Genomic DNA, 19,373 nt, shown 5'->3' with positions numbered 1-19,373 from the left:
AACATGGTGGACTGAGGAAAACAAATGGGATGTAGTACTGCCAGGGTACAAACTCTATAGGAGAGACAGGACTCACAAGAAGGGTGGAGGAATAGCACTATATATAAAGGACACCATTCACTCGACCGGAATGGATACGGCAGCAAAGACGGAAGAATTGGAATCATTATGGGTCAAATTACCGGGAAGAAATGGAGCCGACATAAAATTGGGACTGTACCATCGCCCACCTGGACAAACAGAAGCAAACGACAAAGAACTGGAAGCAAAATTGAGGCGGGAATGCAAAAGCAGAAGTGTAATGGTAATGGGGGATTTAAACTACCCTGGGATAGACTGGAGTATTGGAAACTCCAACTGTGTGAGGGAAGCAGAATTCCTAGAGGCTGTGAGGGACTGCTTCATGGAACAGCTTGTCAAGGAATCAACGCGAGGGGATGCCACTCTCAACCAAAATGGGCTAGGGAGACCTGCAAAGAATGTGGAAGTAGTAGGACCACTAAGAAACAGCGATCACAACATGATCCAGTACAAATTAGAAGTAGGAACATCAAAAGTGAAGAGAACCACAGTGACAACGCTCAACTTCAAGAAAGGGAACTACGATGCTATGAGAGCAATGGTGAGAAAGAAACTCAAAAACAGCTCAAAAAGGATGGAGACCGTAGAGAAAGCCTGGTCCCTATTCAAGGACACGGTGCAAGAAGCACAAAACCTGTACATCCCCAGGTTTAGGAAAGGGTGCAAAAAAAAAAAAAAAAATCGAACTAAAGACCTGGTATGGATAACAAATGAAGTGAAGAAAGCGATAGGTGACAAGAAAAAATCGTTCCGAAAATGGAAAAAGGACCAAACCGGGGAGAACTGGAAGGAACACAAAAAACACCAAAAAGAATGTCACCAAGTGGTTAGGAAAGCAAAAAGAGAATACGAAGAGAGGCTGGCTGGGGAAGCAAGAAACTTCAAAACATTCTTCAAATACGTTAAAGGGAAGCAACCTGCGCGGGAGGAAGTAGGACCGTTGGATGAAGGAGACAGAAAGGGAGTGGTAAAGGAGGAAAAAGAGGTAGCTGACAGGTTAAACAAGTTCTTCTCATCTGTCTTCACGAGCGAGGACACATCCAATGTACCAGAACCCGAAGAGATCATATGTGGAGATAAAAAAGAATAACTATCGCAATTAGAGGTAAGCCATGAGGATGTCCTCAAACAGATAGATAGATTGAAGAGTAACAAATCACCAGGCCCGGACAGAATCCACCCAAGGGTACTAAAAGAACTAAGAAACGAGATAGCGGAAACACTCCGACAAATTTGTAACCTATCCTTGAAAACTGTGGAGATCCCGGAGGACTGGAAAATAGCAAATGTCACACCTATCTTCAAAAAGGGATCGAGGGGTGACCCGGGGAACTACAGGCCGGTAAGCTTGACTTCAGTTCCGGGCAAGATGGTAGAAGCACTGATAAAAGACAGCATCTGTGAGCACATAGAAAAAAATGGACAACTGAAAGCGAGCCAGCATGGCTTCTGCAAGGGAAGATCGTGCCAAACGAACTTACTGCACTTCTTTGAAGGGATAAACAGCCAGATAGACAAAGGGGAACCCATAGACATCATTTATCTCGACTTCCAAAAAGCCTTTGACAAGGTACCTCATGAGCGGCTACTTAGGAAGCTGTGGAACCATGGGGTGGAAGGGGACGTATACAGATGGATTAAACACTGGTTGGCAGGCAGAAATCAAAGGGTTGGAGTGAAGGGCCACTACTAGGACTGGAGGAGGGTCACGAGCGGTGTTCCGCAGGGGTCGGTGCTCGGACCGCTGCTATTCAATGTATTTATAAATGACCTGGAAACGGGGTCGAAGTGTGAAGTTATAAAATTTGCGGATGACACCAAACTCTGTAGCAGGGTTAGAACCGTGGAAGAATGTGAAGACCTACAAAGGGACCTAAACTAACTGGAAGAGTGGGCAAATAAATGGCATATAGGGAAAAAGAACCCGATGTTCAGCTACAAAATGGGGAGATCAGTGCTAGGGGAAAGTAACCTTGAAAAAGATTTGTGTGTGCTGGTGGATACAACAGTGAAATCAACAGCACAATGTGCAGCAGCCTCAAAGAAAGCAAACCGAATGTTGGGTATTATTAAGAAGGGTATTACAACAAGGACGAAGGAAGTCATCATGCCGCTGTATCGTGCAATGGTGTGCCTGCATCTGGAGTACTGTGTCCAATTTTGGTCACCATACCTCAAGAAGGACATGGCGATACTTGAGAGGGTTCAGAGAAGAGCGACGAAAATGATAAAAGGTATGGAAAACCTTTCATACGCAGACAGGTTAGAAAGGCTGGGGCTCTTCTCCCTGGAAAAGCAGAGACTCAGAGGAGACATGATAGAGACTTTCAAGATCATGAAAGGCATAGAGAAGGTAGAAAGGGACAGATTCTTCAGCCTATTGGGAACCACAAGAACAAGAGGGCACTCAGAGAAATTGAAAGGGGACAAGTTTAGAACCAATGCTAGGAAATTCTTTTTCACTCAGAGGGTGGTGGACACCTGGAATGCGCTTCCGGAGGTTGTGATAGGACAGAGTACACTACCGGGTTTCAAAGAAGGATTGGATAAATTCCTGAAGGATACGGGGATTGAGGGATATAGATAGAGGTAGAGATAGGTTATGAAAGGGTATAGATAGAAGGACAAGGGGGATTAAGGCGCGATGGACCTCTGGTCTGACCCAGCGGAGGCAACTTCTTATGTTCTTACATATATATATATATGCTAATTAAACAGTTACCAGGATCAATGAAGAGTTTTGCCACTCAAAGTTATATTACTTTGATGGCGCTCTGAGGATCCTAAGTATAGAGATAACATACATAACATTCACATTTAGAAATATGCCAGTCATTGGGAACTTCAGCACTTCAGTGTGGTTTGATCAGGGTATTGACATACTATAAGACCAGGCATCTAAATCCCCTAGCATATAATATAAGAGGGCATGGCCAGAAAAGGAGCAGAGAGCATTCCAAAATGTTGCATGTGGTTTTACACAATAGCATATTCCTCCAATCAAATATCACGAGTTGGGTGCTGGTATTTACACCAGGTTTCAGGTGGCATAAATACTAGTGCCCAGCTTTGGGCATGGGAATCGTCTCACAGCACTCAACCTGGAGTGCCCTTAATGGATTAGCACTTAATACCAATTTTTCCAGCTCCATTTATAGAATTCCTCCCTTGTCCTTATGTCAGGCAAATTATCATGAAACACTCATATCATCATGAACCAAAGTTCAAAAATTAGCAGGGTTTCTGGGATTACTTTCTCAACTCTAACTCCTTACTTTCTTGCGAAGGAAGCGGTGGGACCGTTGGATGACCATGGAATAAAGGGAGTGCTAAAGGAGGACAAAGCAATCGCCGACAAACTGAACACATGTTTTGCATCTGTATTTACCAAAGAGAATATACACAGCATACCGGAACCCATCAGGCTATATGCTGGAAACGAAGACAGGAAACTGACAGGATTGACGGTCATCCTAGAAGAGATATGCAGGCAGATCGATAGGCTTAAGAGCGATAAAAACCCAGGGACCGGATGGCATCCATCCAAGGGTCATCAAGGAACTGAAAGGGACTATAGCTGAACTGCTTCAACTAATAGCCAATCTGTCGATCAAATCAGGAAAGATTCCAGAAGACTGGAAGGTGGCGAATGTTACGCCAATCTTCAAAAAAGTTTCAAGGGGAGGTCTGGGAAACTACAGACCGGTGAGTCTGACCTCGGTACAGAGAAAGATGGTAGAGGTGCTGATAAAGGACCGCATCACTGATCACCTTGACAGACACGGTCTGTTGAGGACCAGCCAGCACGGTTTCAGCAAAAGCAGATCTTGTTTGACGAACTTGCTGCACTTATTCGAGGGAGTAAACAAGCAGATAGACAAGGGCGATCTGGTCGACATTGTATATCTGGATTTTCAGAAGGTGTTCGACAAGATTCCACATGAACGACTACTTCGGAAAACTGCCAGCCATGGAATCAAGGATGAAATACCCACGTGAATTAAAAACTGGCTGGAGCATAGGAAACAGAGAGTGGGGTTAAATGGACAATACTCAGACTGGAAAAGCGTCACCAGTGGGGTGCTGCAGGGCTTGGACCTGTGCTCTTCAACATCTTTATAAACGATCTGGACATTGGTATGACGAGTGCAGTGATTACATATGAGGACGATACAAAGTTATTCAGAGTAGTGAAGACGCAGGGGGATTGCGAAGATCTGCAACATGACATAATCAGGCTCGAGGAATGGGCATCGACATGGTAAATGAGGTTCAACTTGGATAAGTGTAAAGTGATGCATGTCGGTAACAAAAATCTCATGCATGAATACAGGATGTCCGGGGCATACTTGGAGAGACCTCCCAGGAAAGAGACTTGAGAGCTCTGATTGACAAGTTGATGAAGTCGTCCACGCAATGCACGGCGGCGGCAAAAAGAACAAACAGAATGCTACGAATGATAAAGAAAGGGATCACGAACAGATCAGAGAAGGTTATCATGCCGCTGTATCGGGCCATGGTGCGCCCTCACCTGGAGTACTGCGTCCAGCACTGGTCGCCGTAAATGAAGAAGGACACGGTACTACTCCAAAGGGTCCAGAGAAGAGCGACTAAAATGGTTAAGGGGCTGGAGGAGTTGCCACACAGTGAGAGACTGGAGAAACTGGGCCTCTTCTCCCTTGAAAAGAGGAGACTGAGAGGGGACATGATCGAAATAATCAAAATACTGAAGGGAATAGACTTAGCAGATAAAGACAGATTGTACACCTTCTCCAAGGTAGGGAGAACGAGATGGCAGGAGAACGAGATGGCATTCTCTAAAGCTGAAAGGGGATAGATTCCGTACAAACGTAAGGAAGTTCTTATTCACCAAGAGAGTGGTAGAAAACTTTAACGCTCTTCCGGAGTCTGTTATAGGAGAAAACACCCTTCAGGGATTCAAGACAAAGTTGGACAAGTTCTTGCTAAACTGGAATGTACGAAGATGAGGCTGGACTCATTTAGAGCACTGGTCTTTGACCTGGGGGCTGCCGCGTGAGCAGAATGCTGGGCACGATGGACCACTGTCTGACTCAGCAGCAGCAATTCTTATGTTCTTATGTTCTCTGTTCTTTTCCCTATAATTTGAGTCATATCCATGCTAAACCGACCACTTGTACATAATTCATTTTATTCTCAATATTTTTTTTCTTCCTGCAAGTTTTAAAAGTTTTGCTTTCCCCTCCCTCCTTTCTAAACAGAAATCTATTATTTCAAGCTTTTGGAACATTCAAGTTTCTCTTCACTCTAAACCAGTGTCCCGCAAACTTTGCAGCACTGGGGCACACTAAACCTGGTGCAGTGGACGTCATCGCGATGGCATCACGTTGATATCCATATATGCGTAGAGGCCTTCCGGCCGGACCCTGAACTCATCCCTTTGCTGGTGGGAGAGAGGAGGAAAGGCGCTGGCTGACAACCTATAGGACATGCCTCTCACCACAAGAGGCACGTCCTGTAAGCAGTCAGCTGGCGCCTCTCCTCCTTGCTAGCATCTCGTGGCACACTTGGAATCTACCACGGCACACAGTTTGCGATACACTGCTTTCAACCAACCGCTGCAAAAAAATACTGCTCTAAACCAAGTGCTGCAAAAAAAAGTGAAGTGAAAAGTCAGATCAGGCTATGTTCTGTAACAAATCATAGAAAATTGATTGAGCAAACTGGATGCCTTTTATAGTCCCTACCAATCATGTGTGTCTTCATGACTGTTCTAGGCTTTCTTTTCTGCTGAAAGGAGGATTCCCTATTTTAAGACTTTCAATTCTAATAGTGTTAATTTTGGAAATTTCACTGTTACCCAATAGTTAAACTTACTAGTAGGTTGGTCATGTTCGATCGGCTGGTCTTTGTAGAATCCTAAGAAAGAAGAACAATACTTGATCTTAGTAACTGCAACTGTTAGCTCAAACTATCTCCGTATTCTTAATAGCTATAAATTTTAGTCAAAGTAATTATTTAGAGGCCCTTTTACTAAAGTGTGTTAAGAAGTGTGTTAGGGCCTGATTCTGTATTGGACACCCAGTCTCAGCAGTCGCCTAAGCAGCTTTTGAGAATCACACACGGGCGTCCTATACTAACCATCCCAATTCTCTAACCGGTGTCCATGTCACAGATGCCATTTAGAGAATCGGGTTGCTACTGATCGTGGCAAGGGAATTACCCTACCATGATCACCTGAGCAGCAGCAGCAGGGAACCCCTGAACCCTACTGCAAGTCAACCAGCAGAAGAGATGCCCATTCCCTTCTGCCACCTGCCCCGACCCCCCCCCCCCTCCACGGTAGGAGAGATAATAATAATAACTTTATTCTTCTATACTGCCATAGTCAGATGACTTCTAGGTGGTTCACATCGAAGAGGGCTGGACAATCAGATGCCCACTCCCTCCTTCTGTAAACCCCTAAACAATCCCCAGCAGGAGGGATGCCCACTCCCTCCTACTGGCACCCCCCCCAACATCCCCGGAAAGAGGGATGCCAACACTCTCTTGCCAGCACCCCTTCCGAATCCTCACCTCCTAAAGCACACCTAGACCCCGCCATACCTTTAACAGCCAACTGATCTGCCTCTTCAGAATGGTGGGTCTTCTCCTTCCTGGTGCATCCTGGGATGCATCAGGGAGGGGCCTAAGGCCCTGATTGGCCTGGACGCCTAAGACCCCTCCTATAGGAAGAGCTTTAGGCACCTGGACCAACCCGATTCTTAGGCCTCCTTCCCAGTGCATTCTGGGATGCACTGGAAGTGGCCTAAGACTCTGATTGGCCAGACACCTAAGGACATGCCCATGTAGTATATAGATCTGAGAACATACCATCAAAGTATTTGGAAAATTTGTTGTCTCTCAACATGAGTCTCTTAAGGATGGAGACAGTGGTTTGTGGGGTGAACCAAAATATTTTTTTTATGATTTTTTTTTTTTTTAATTGAAATTTGTAAACGTATCCAAACAAGTATACAGGATATGGGAATTTATACAAAAAATATAGAAATATAATTTTTCTTAATACAACTCAAATCAGTCATAGAAAATCAGAAATCCCATCAAGCCCACATCATTGAGGAGAAAGAATTGCATTACAAAACAACATAAAATTTTGGTAATCAATAAGGGATGACCATACCCTTAATTTTTATAGAGGCATTTAACTATTTAAACTCCTATTTTCATTGAAATTATCATAACCAAGAAAGAAAAATTCTACCCCAACTTATAAAAAGGAGGTTACTAGGAATGTTCAAGAAAATACTCTAATTGAATAGGATCAAAAAATACGTAATCATTATCATGAAATGTTACCAAACACTTGCACGGGAATTTCAGAAAAAATGTGGCGCCAGATTCCACTACCTTAGATTTCAAAGCTAAAAAGGCTTTTCGTCTAAGTTGGGTTACTCTTGCCACATCTGGAAATATTTGGATTCTAGCCCCACAGAACATTGCTTGTTTATTTTTAAAATATAGTTTCATTATCAATACCTTATCACTCTAATTTATACATGAAACTAAAAGGGTAGACCTGGTTTGTATTGTATCTTATGAGTCTTCGAGAAATTCCGACATTCATATCAATAGAAGCCAATTGGTCTAGTCCTAGTTCCACAGTAATTTTTTGTTTCTTAGGTATATAATAGAGTGTTGAAATAGGTATTGATTCAGAGTTAGTTAACCCCAATACCTCTCTGAGATACTTACGAAAAAGAATCTCAGGAGAGATCAAACGTGTTTCAGAAAAATTAATCAGTCGCAAGTTTCTTGCACTTGTAGCATTTTCCATTATTTCTAGTTTAACGTGTATAGAATGTGAATTCTTTATTGCTGACATGGAAGATGCTTGTAGGTTAGAAACTTCCTTCTCTATCTTAGTTGTGCGTTCATCCAAAACTTTAATATTAGAATCAACATTCACTAGTTTTTCTACCACCTCCTTTGAAAAATCCTGAGACTGAGTCATGACTGATTTCAACATTTTCTCCCACAAGTCTTTTAAAGTCACTTCCTGTTTATTTTCTTCAGAGCCTTCTAGACCCTCAACCAGTGGTATAATTTGAGGCATTTTTTCATAGAATACTGACTGGCGGTCTGGGGTTCTGAGGCTTCCTTAGAAGTACTAGTACCAATTTCAGGTGCCAGTTGAATAGGATTTAAAGGAGGGGGAGGAGTTCTTTCAGGAGAGCTAAGTGAGGCTCCTGAAATTTGTTCTGATCTCTTAGTCTGTTTAGTATTAACCTCAATAAATGTCAAATTCTTATCCATTGGGCCTGAAGATACAGGAGTCAAGACTTTAACTTTTGCTTTATGTTTCACCATTAGAAGAAAATTTTTACAATATCATTATACACACATAAATCAAAGGGGAAGCCACTTACTAACCTCACTCCAACTGCTCCAAGTGGCCAAAGGAGCTTGGCGTGCCCCTTAGGGCACGCCCCTTTGGTTACGCTCTGTGGCCACGCGCCGCAGAGGCTGCAGCGTTTTAAGTCTTATGGCAGGGACCTCGCTGATGGTGTAGGTGCCCCTCTCAGTGCCTTCCTGATTTGCAGCACTGTTTTGACCTTTAAAATGCTGGGAAGACAGGGAAGCTAGCAGGTAATAGGCAAAAAAAGCCCCTCTCTCCAACACCAGACGCCTCAGAAGTATGCTCTCTCTCCCATCTAAGCCAAAAAGACTGCAGCGTTTTGAGTCCGATGGCAGGGGCCTCACTGATGGTGTAGGTGCCCCTCTCAGTGCCTGTCCAATTTGCAGCACTGTTTGGACCTTTAAAACGCTGGGAAGACAGGGAAGCTAGCAGGTAATACGCAAAAAAAGTCCTTCTCTCCAACACCAGACGCCTCAGAAGTGTGCTCTCTCTTCCTTTTTTTTTAATGATTTTTTTAATTGGACTAATGTACTTTCTGACTAGTTTTTTTAAGCTAAAACCCCCTCCTCAGGTTAAAAAAAAGCATGTGAATGATAGTCAGACTGAAATGCCAGGAAAAATGGATGGGTGATCAGAATTTGGTTATGGTAAACAACGTCATAAATAGGTTCTTGTAAAAAATATATATATATTTAACGATATGTTTATAATTCACAATGCCATATTTTAAAAATAAACTGTACAAATGTATGTTTCTAGAAGATCATTATAGGTTAAGAAAGTAGTGGTGCCAGATTTGCGATACATACAACATTCTGCAACTATTAATAAAAGGTTCTCCATTGAAAAAAATGGAATGCTCTCCCAAGTTGTGGGATTGTACAATTCTTCAGCAGTTAAAAAAACAACTATTTAAAAACCTACTTTTCATGTAGGTCTTTATAATTATTGAGGAAGGTATTCATAACAGTGTTGATAGGCATTAGTGTAAAAGTGCTTTTCTCGTTTATTATTTTATTAAGGGCTCCTTTTACTAAGGTGCTCTAGCGTTTTTAGCGCACGCAGCAGATTAGTGCGTGCTAACCCCGCACTACACGGCAGCTCAATGCTGGCGTTAGCGTCTAGTGCGCGCTATTCCGCGCGTTAATGCCCTAACGCAGCTTAATAAAAGGAGCCCTAAGTGTATGAAATTTTTGTTGTGAGCTGCTTAGTTGTAAGCGGTCAACAAATGAAGTAAATAAATATTTTATTTTTTTTTTAATTGAAATTTTATTGAAATTTTACAAATACAAAAGTATAAGAATAAAACAAAACAATAAGCTGCAGATACCAAAATATACATAATAATATGCAAAATATAGTATAGTTAATATACAAAGGGATTTACATGAGTCCTTACATATTCATCAAGAGGGGTCCAAATTTTTGTGAATCTGGCTATTTATTTTGTTTGAATGTTATTATTTCCTCATACTTTCTGATGACACAAAGGTGATTCCACCATTCGTAAAAATTAAGCCTAGAATTGTCTTTCCAATTGGAAACAATATGGTGGATAGCTAAGGCAGTCATGAAATCAAATATTTTTTTTATATAACAGTGGTATTGATGTATCTGGATTAGAGGAACGCAATATGATTGATTTATATGACATGGGCAACTCATTAATATTCGAGTTAAAAATTGAGCAGATTTTGGACCAAATGTCTGAACAGAAACTTGTAAGTTAGGGCGTTAGAGTCCCAGGTTGCTGTTGGCATGACCAATAGAGCTCTGAAGTCGCATGTAACACTTTAGCCATTTTAGCAGGGGTCCAGTAAGCTTAATGCATAATGAAAAATGTAGACAGGCATATGGATGCCGACATAGTAGATCTAGCTGAGAATGCCCAGAAGGATTTCCAATCTATTATTCTTGGATTTTCATTTAGATCTGTTGCCCATATATTATCAACTCCTGAATATAATTATCTTATTCAGCCTGGTCCTGTAACTAAACCGTACTCAGAAATGTTGCTAAGGAGTTATTTTGCCTACGTGACATACTTTTGGCATAAGAACTGCTGTACTGAAACAGACCGAAGCCCAGTATCCCATTTCCAATAATAGCCAATCCAGGTCACAAGTACCTGGCACAATCCCAAGGACTAAAACAGATTTTATGCAGCTTATCCTAGAAATAAGCAGTGGATTTTCCCCAAACCATTTAAATAATGGCTTATGGACTTTTGTTTTAGGAAATTATCCAAACCTTTTTTAAACCCTGCTAAGGTAACTTATTTCACCGCATTCTCCGGGAGTTTAATTACACATTGAGTGAAGAGATATTTTCTCTGGTTTATTTTAAATCTACTACTTAGTAGCTTCATCGCATGCCCCCTAGTCCTAGTATTTTGGTAAAGAATTGGCAACCCACAGGAAACCCTACAACCTTTTAAGTAACAAAATTACAGTATTTTAACAGGAGTGCCTCGTATTCCTCTTCTTCCACCTTCCACCCTCTTCCCACCAAATAGCATACTCGGTCGCAAGAACCGTTCAGAAAGCGATTTAAGGTAATAAAGTTACTTGTGCTATCTTGTGTCCCTTTTCTTATGTGCATTTTGTCCCTGGATTTTTGTGATGACATGGACATCTGGATTTTGGAAGGGAAAACAAAGGAGAAGTCTTCCACACAGAAAGGCACTAAGATAATTCTCGGAGGTGGGAGGATGTGAATTGGAGAAACCCAGGATTGCATAGAACAAGTCAAGGCAGCTGTAATACCCTTTAAAGCTCTGTGCCCCTAGTGCTACAGAATAACAAACCATGGACTTCTCTTTAAGTGTAAATCAGGTTCTTAATCCATGACAGCCAAACAAAAACTTGTTACCACTGCTTATGGCAAAACAATGACACTAATTATCTCTTTAAAAAGGAATCCCCAAAGCAAAACTATATATATGCAAAAAAACGCCTGCAGCTTTCTGACATTATGCATATACTTTCCTCATTGTTCTCATCTGCATTGTTGGAATTTTGGGGCCCCCATTGTTAACCTGAGAAGATTAGGTGGAAAGTTTGGCTGTCCTGGTAAGCATGCAGGAGAATAAGAAATGTCAAGAGATTTCAAATTCTTTTTTTAGAACCAGCTACCATCCTGCCTGCCAGAATGTTTGCAAATGGTATTAACCCCTTGCAGTGTGATTCCTAAAGCACATTTCTTTCATTGCAGAAGTCATTGTACCCACATCTGCCCTATGCTATATTCTCTCTAATTTGCAGTAAGCCAAATTCATCAATACCTGGGGAGGGGGACAGGTAAGACATTACAACCATGTTTATTTAAACAAAGTATTTTAAAAAGCAGGAAATTCTTGATTATTTTAAAACACAAAATCATTTCTGTCTCTCTCTACATTACTATCACCGATGTCCTTATCACTCACTTATTTCTTTTGATTTGCATTTTGTTAATAGCTAAACGTAGAATGAGACGATTAACCTGTAACTGTGCATAGTACCCTAACGAATAAACTTCTAGTGGAAAGTGTGAGCCCACCAAAACCCACTAAAAAAAACACTGTACTGCCATATATGTGACACCTGCAGGCATGAGGGCTATTAGAGTGGTAGACAGGTGGGTACAGTAGGTTTGGGAGGAGTTTTGAAGAGCTCACCATGTACCGGGGTTAGGGTGAGATGTGCACCTGGCACCCTTAATGTAAAGTTCACAGCAGTGCTCTCTAGGGTGCCCCACTGCTCTGCTGGCATGTCTGTGTGGCCAGTCCATTAAAAATGCTGGCCACTTCTACATGCAAATGGCTTGTTTTGGATGTTTTTAATTTGGACTTTGTTTTCAATAACGGAAAAAAAAAAAAAAAAAAAAAATTAGACATCTAGCTGGACAAAACATCTAGCTGAGTCATTTTCCAAAAATAAGATAGACATCATGCAGGTTCAAAAATGGACATTTTCCTCAAAATGTCTAAAGTCAGACTTAAATGTCCTATCGAAAATGCCCCTTATGTATTTAGATCACATAGGTGCCAAACTACATTGATGTGCACTGTGATAAAATTATAAGAAAGTCCCAAAAGGCACTCATTTAAGACTAGTTTATAAAGCCAACATAGGCACCCAGAACGAGAGCCCTCCACCAATAGTCCTGGCCAGTGGAGGGTGCTGTTTCACTATCACATTTTCAATAGTTTAGGCCAGGAACGTTTTGCAGGACTCCAGGGAATCTGCCTGTCTCTAACAACTGAAAACATAAGATTGAAACACTACCCTCCACTGAAAGCAATGCAGTTGGAGGACTCCCCCTCGGATTAGAGAGAACAGCAGCCCCAATAATATGCCAATACTAATGCAAAGGTGCAAGAGAGTGCATGGATCTAAACACTATGAAGGTATTTGTGTATTTTATAATACTCACGTCAGCATCTCCTCCCCCTGCTCTGACCAAACCACACCCCCAGGAACACCTAACATGGTGTGCCCTGTGTCCCCTTTTCAGTACATATGGGCACATATTTGGCTGCATAATTTTATAAGAAGCTTTTTATGTGTAAAACATGTTTTGTACTTGGAAACTGTTCTATTAAAATGGCCCCCGATATTCAAGTAGTGGTGTTGCAAGGGTGGAAGGCATCAAGGGTGGTGGAACCCCCCCCAATCCTCTCTTCTCCGTCTTCTCACTCCTTCTCTGCCCACCCCCTCCGCTGTGAACGCACACCTCTTTTCTTCCCCCTACCTCTTTAACTTTGCCGGTGCGAGCAGCATCGCCAACCTGCTGCCCTTGCCGGCTTTGGCTCTCCCTCTGAAGTCACTTCCTGGTCACAGAACCAGGAAGTGAAGTCAGAAGGAGAGCCAAGGCCAGCACGAGCAGCAGGCTGGAGATGCTGCTCACACTGACAAAGAGTTAATGATAAGGGAGGGGGGTAGGTGCAAACACAGTGGGAGAGGGGCCGGCGTCCCCACCAACATAGTACCTGGGGCAGTCCGCCCCCTCTTACTATGCCATTGTCTCTAGGATTTCACTTTTACCTAAGACATGCACAAACAGTATAATCTCGTTATAACGGACTTCAAGGGACCTGGAAAAACGGTCCGTTAAATCCAGAGTTGCATTTTTTTAAAACTTTATTTAGGTCAACTTGAAACAACGTTCAATGAACAACAGTCACTGCACAACCATATCCGCAACATCAAGAACAAAACTCGGCAAAACATTGGTATGGCACGAAATGATTGCCATACCAATCTAAAGATGTTCTAAAGCATTATGTCGTACTGTACTGGAAAGAAAAATACTGTCATTTTCTTCTGGGCTGCATTTTGATACTATATCACCGGCATGCCACGCGCCTTGTAGGCGAAGCCTACATGTCCGTTATAGCCGAAGAAAATTACAGCTAAAAGTAGCTCTCGGGACCAAAATAGTTGCCCATTATATCCGAAAGTCCGTTATATGCAAGTCCGCTATATCTGATGATTTTCTGTATGTTTATAATGGCGCTCGGCAGGGACCAGTGGACCTCGTCCGCTATAGGCAAGGTTCCGTTATAAGCGAGTCCATTATAACAAGATTATACTGTATTTAAATTTTATGTACATGATACAATGCCTTGTGTCAAAATCCCACTTTGAAATAACTAACATATTCCTTAGAGAATTATTCTTTCTGTAAATCCCAAATGAGACCTGGTGGTGGATGAAGGAATATTCTCTGATATGGGGCCAGATGTTTCACCACCACTTCTGGATCCCAACCCGCCACCACATCTACCAACTTTACTGGCACTATCAACGGATGCACAAGAAGCAGAAGTCACAGCTTTGGCGCTGTATGCGAGGGGATGTTACGAAGTCAACTCAAGAAAGGAGAAAAGCTTTCTTGGCCATGGAGACAAGAGACTAAAAACTCTGGAGCATCATTTTTATCTTGTCTGTGTAAATATTTAGTTAAATTTGGAGGAACAAAGCATTTCTTTTTTAGTCCTGATCAGCTGTGAGCATTTCTGAATATGAAGTAATTTCCAGAGAGGAAGACTTAAGTTGGGTATTTAAGAAAATTAGATGGGGTTGACAAATGTTAGATCTTAACCTTAGATCAGGAGTGTCAAAGTCCCTCCTCGAGGGCTGCAATCCAGTTGGGTTTTCAGGATTTCCCCAATGAATATGCATGAGATCTATTTGCATGCACTGCTTTCATAAGAACATAAGAATTGCCGCTGCTGGGTCAGACCAGTGGTCCATCGTGCCCAGCAGTCCGCTCACACGGCGGCCCTTAGGTCAAAGACCAGTGTCCTAACTGAGACTAGCCTTACCTGCATACGTTCTGGTTCAGCAGAAACTTGTCTAACTTTGTCTTGAATCCCTGGAGGGTGTTTTCTCCTATAATAGCCTCCGGAAGAGCGTTCCAGTTTTCTACCACTCTCTGGGTGAAGAAGAACTTACTTACGTTTGTACGGAATCTATCCCCTTTTAACTTTAGAGATTGCCTCTCGTTCTCTCTATCTTGGAGAGGGTGAAGAACCTGTCTTTATCGACTAAGTCTATTCCCTTCATTATCTTGAATGTTTCGATCATGTCCCCTCTCAATCTCCTCTGTTTGAGGAAGAAGAGGCCCAGTTTCTCTAATCTTTCGCTCTACTGCAGCTCCTACAACCCCTTAATCATCTTAGTCGCTCTTCTCTAGACCCTTTCGAGTAGTACCGTGTCCTTCTTCATGTACTGCAACCAGTGCTGCACACAGTACTCCAGATGAGGGCGCACCATTGCCCGGCACAGTGGCATGATAACATTCTCCAATCTGTTTGTGATCCCCTTCTTTATCATTCCTAGCATTCTGTTCACCCTTTTCGCTGCCACCGCACATTGCATGGACGGCTTCATCGACTTGTCGATCAGAACTCCCAAGTTCCTTTCCTGGGAGGTCTCTCCAAGTACCGCCCCGGACATCCTGTATTCCTGCATGAGATTTTTATTACCGACATGCATCACTTTACACTTATCCACGTTGAACCTCATCTGCCATGTCGATGCCCATTCCTCGAGCCTGATTGTCACGTTGCAGATCTTCGCAATCCCCCTGCGTCTTCACTACTCTGAATAACTTCGTATCGTCCACAAATTTAATCACCTCGCTCGTCGTACCTATGTCCAGATTGTTTATAAAGATGTTGAAGAGCACGAGTCCAAGCATCGAGTCCTGCAGCACCCCGCTGGTGACACTCTTCCAGTCTGAGAATTGTTCATTTACCCCCACTCTCTGTGTCCTATGCTCCAGCCAGTTTTTAATCCACATGAGCATTTTACCCTCGATTCCATGGCTCGCAATTTTCAGAAGTAGTCGTTCATGTGGAACTTTGTCGAACGCCTTCTAAAAGTCCAGATATGCAATGTCGACCGGGTCGCCCTTGTCTATCTGCTTGTTTACTCCCTCGAAGAAGTGCAACAAGTTTGCTAATAGATCTCATGCATATTCATTGGAGAAGTCCTGAAAACCCAACTGGATTGCAGCCCTCCAGGAGGGACTTTGACACCCCTGCCTTAGATAATTTGTTGGTTACTACTATATGATCTCCTCCTTTTTTTCCAGTCTCCTTACTACTTAGGAGGTCTAAAAAGGAATATGATTCTTCAATGGGTTTTGCATCTTACATTTCTTGGTTAGTATTGTCTATCATGTGTGATTGATACTGGATTTTCTATGGTTGTTACTTTCTGGTTTATTTAAATAATTGGGCATTTGTATATTGTTATATTTTAATTAATAAAAATAACCAAAAAATATTGAAAAGCTTTTAAATAGCACAAGGTGACAGTGGAACTTACACAAGTCATAGTGATTAGCAAGAAACAACATATTTGTACAAATAGAGAAAATTAAATAAATATACAGCATTACACATTTATAATATTGATTTTCCATTAAGCTATTTCTGCTACAGAAAAAAATGGCCTTCTCATATGACTTTTTTGGTCCCCTGGGAAAGATGTCCACTGAAGTAAATGAGGAAGACACAACAAAATGCCTGCGTTTTAGTCTACACTTAAGTGACTATATACCATCTTCTGAAACAGAAAGCCACTTTATCACTGCATTCTTCTAAACTATAATTTGGCCATCCTTTACAGAGAGTTCAGGACTTGTCAACTCTATCAAACCAACCTCTCAACTCCACCCAGACATCTGTAGCACTTTTGACCTGGCACATGCCACGCAACAGCTACCGCTCGCTCTGATACACACCAGTGAGCTAGAACATTTATCTGTAATGCGGAACCTCAGACCATAAAATATTTCAAAACTTAATATGTTCTCAATACAGATGTACTACAAAAGCTTTGTAAAACAAGTCATTACTTTTCCATGTGTGTATTCATTCATTCTGAAAATGAAACTCATGCATATGCTTAAAAAGGGACTCATAAGAATCTCAGCATGAAAATTTGTACCTCATACACAGATAGGTACATTAGCACACACTCTGCAAGGTACAAATCCAAGACTTTCTTCCTCCCACCCACTCCCCATACTAAATCTACTGGTATAGAATAGATAATTTATTTTATCCTGCACAAAATAGCTTGCAAACTACTCCACATCTAAATTGCTCTGCATTGTAAGGATAATATAGGCTGGCAAGTAGGCCATTGTGCTTTCACAAAAGAAATATGTCATCAACCGAGTGTCAGTGTTAAAGCTCAAAACAACTTCCATGCTCACCAACTCATAGATTAACCTTATTCACCCTAATAATTTTTCTTCTTGTGTTCTGTAAGCTTTGTTAATTAAAGTGGTTACCTTTTGCTGTGCTACAATCCACTTTTTTAAATGTTGACTTACTAGGCCCACTTTTCATTTATTCATACCCTGTTCTTATTTTACATGTATTGAGGGCAACACCAAAATATTGGCTTTAATCCAGACCAGGAGCATTCAGCTCTACTTCAATTTGAAGTACCTGGGAGGAAGAGGAATCAGAACAGCTTTCTGAACATTTCTACAAATTTATCCTTATGAATTAAAAAAAAGGGAGGGAGACTTTGAATGAGTTTTGTTAATGGCTAATGATGTAAGAATTATGGATCCCATGTTTCAGATCGCTCATGTTTTATCAAAGAACAACCATTAACACCCCATTGAAAAAACATGACTAAATGCAACTCATGAAGATACTGAAAAGTGTGGCATTTGTGTGTGTAAAATGGAAAAAATTATGAGTTTTCTTGTTAAAATTATTTTGTGTAATTGGTATGGATTTTCTTCTTACTGGCTGGTTAGTCATTCATGCCTAGAGCACTGTAACCCTCAGTAGTGTTTCAGGCAACTGAAGACCTATTGTACAGCAACAAAGAAGATGCTACATCTTTAACCTTTCACCCTAGTGGCTTTCAAGTCAAACACAGAGCTAGTTAATCATACACATGAAATAATCCCAGAGCAGATTTTCCGAGATTGGATGAGCTTCCAGTGAAAAACCACAGCACAGGCAAACTATTAGAAACATAGCAAAGATTGAGCTTCCTTCCTGCCTGCTCTTCAGTAAGTTAAAAATCAGAGGCTGATGTAATTAGCATTAAAAATGCATTCTATAAAACAAACTCAGACTTCTTAATATGGAAGCTAAAAAAGTAAATTCCCATAGTATACAGTGGCATACAATGAGACCTTCATTAAAAATTGCAAGCCTATCATTGAAATTGTGCTAGCAAAAAAAAAAATAAATAAATAAAAAAAATCAAGTTAAAATTTAGAAGAAAAAATTATTGGTGCAACACAGAACAAAAATGGACTTCCATGTTAAAATACAAGTTAACCTTCCCTGGCAAACTACTGGCTCTAAAAACAACAAACAGAAGGAATCAGTAAGATAATCTTTTTAACCATTTTCATTATGCCTTCTGAGTATACAAAGAGAAAAAAATGCATAGAAAACAGTCTTTCTCCCTCCCCCAAGCTCACATTTTGCTTCCATCTCTTCCAAAGACTACTGCATTCTGAAACAGATAATCAGCACTTATTCTCAGATGTTTTATGTAGCACCTTAGAAAGAGCTGAACTGGTGTCAGGGCTTGCTATAATACAGAACTTAGGGCCCCTTATACAAAGACTTGGTGGTGAAGCTGCCATGGTAAATGCACCTAAGTCCATAGGAATTGAATGGGCTTTGGTGCATTTACTGTAGAAGCTTTGTAAAATGAGCTCTTATTAGATAATTTCCTCAGATTTGCAATACAGAAAATAAATCACTTAACCAAGATATTAAGCCCACTCAAAGTCACTGGGCAAGAGAAGGTCTATTTATCACATAAGAACATAAGAATAGTCATACTAGGATAGACCGAAGGCCAATCAAGCCCAGCATCCTGCTTCTAACAGTGGCTAACCCAGATCCCAAGTACCTAGCTAGATCCCAAGTAGTAAAATAGATTTTATGCTGCTTATTCTAGGCATAAGCATGGATTTCCCCAAGCCACTTCAATAATGGCCTATGGACTTCTCTTTTAGGAAATTGTACAAACCTTTTTTAAACCCTGCTATGCTAACTGATTTTTCACCACATTCTCAACAAATTCCAGAATTTAATTACACATTATGTAAGGAAATATTTTCTCCGGTCCGTTTTAAATCTACTACTTTGTAGCTCCATTGCATGCCCCCTAGTCCTAGTAATTTTGCAGAGTGATTCACATCTACCCTTTCCACTCCACTCAGTATTTTACAGAACTCTATCATATCACCCCTGAGCTATCTCTTCTCCAAGGTGCTCAAAATGAGCAATTAATGGTTAACAGATCTGTACTATTGTACACGTGGAGGGGCATAATCAAAAGAAACGTCTAAGTCTGATTTGGACATATGGTGCTAGACACTCAAAGTCGGCAGCAGTAAAATGTCCATT

At 41.3% G+C, this 19,373-nt stretch overlaps 1 protein-coding gene across 2 annotated transcripts in view; it reads right to left on the bottom strand.

Moving 5' to 3' along the window:
* Positions 1-19,373, bottom strand: part of NR6A1 (nuclear receptor subfamily 6 group A member 1) — a 553,746-nt gene that overhangs the window by 472,678 nt on the left and 61,695 nt on the right. For both annotated transcript variants that reach the window (XM_033959828.1, XM_033959829.1), the window contains exon 2: positions 5,938-5,979. In XM_033959828.1, coding sequence (XP_033815719.1) covers positions 5,938-5,979 — 42 coding nt within the window. The remainder of the gene's footprint in view (positions 1-5,937; positions 5,980-19,373) is intronic.

Source organism: Geotrypetes seraphini, chromosome 10 (assembly GCF_902459505.1).
Source record: "Geotrypetes seraphini chromosome 10, aGeoSer1.1, whole genome shotgun sequence".
Classification (NCBI taxonomy): Eukaryota; Metazoa; Chordata; class Amphibia; order Gymnophiona; family Dermophiidae; genus Geotrypetes; species Geotrypetes seraphini.
The sequence above is the reverse complement of the archived record's forward strand: the minus strand, read 5'-3'. Positions and strand labels throughout refer to the sequence as shown.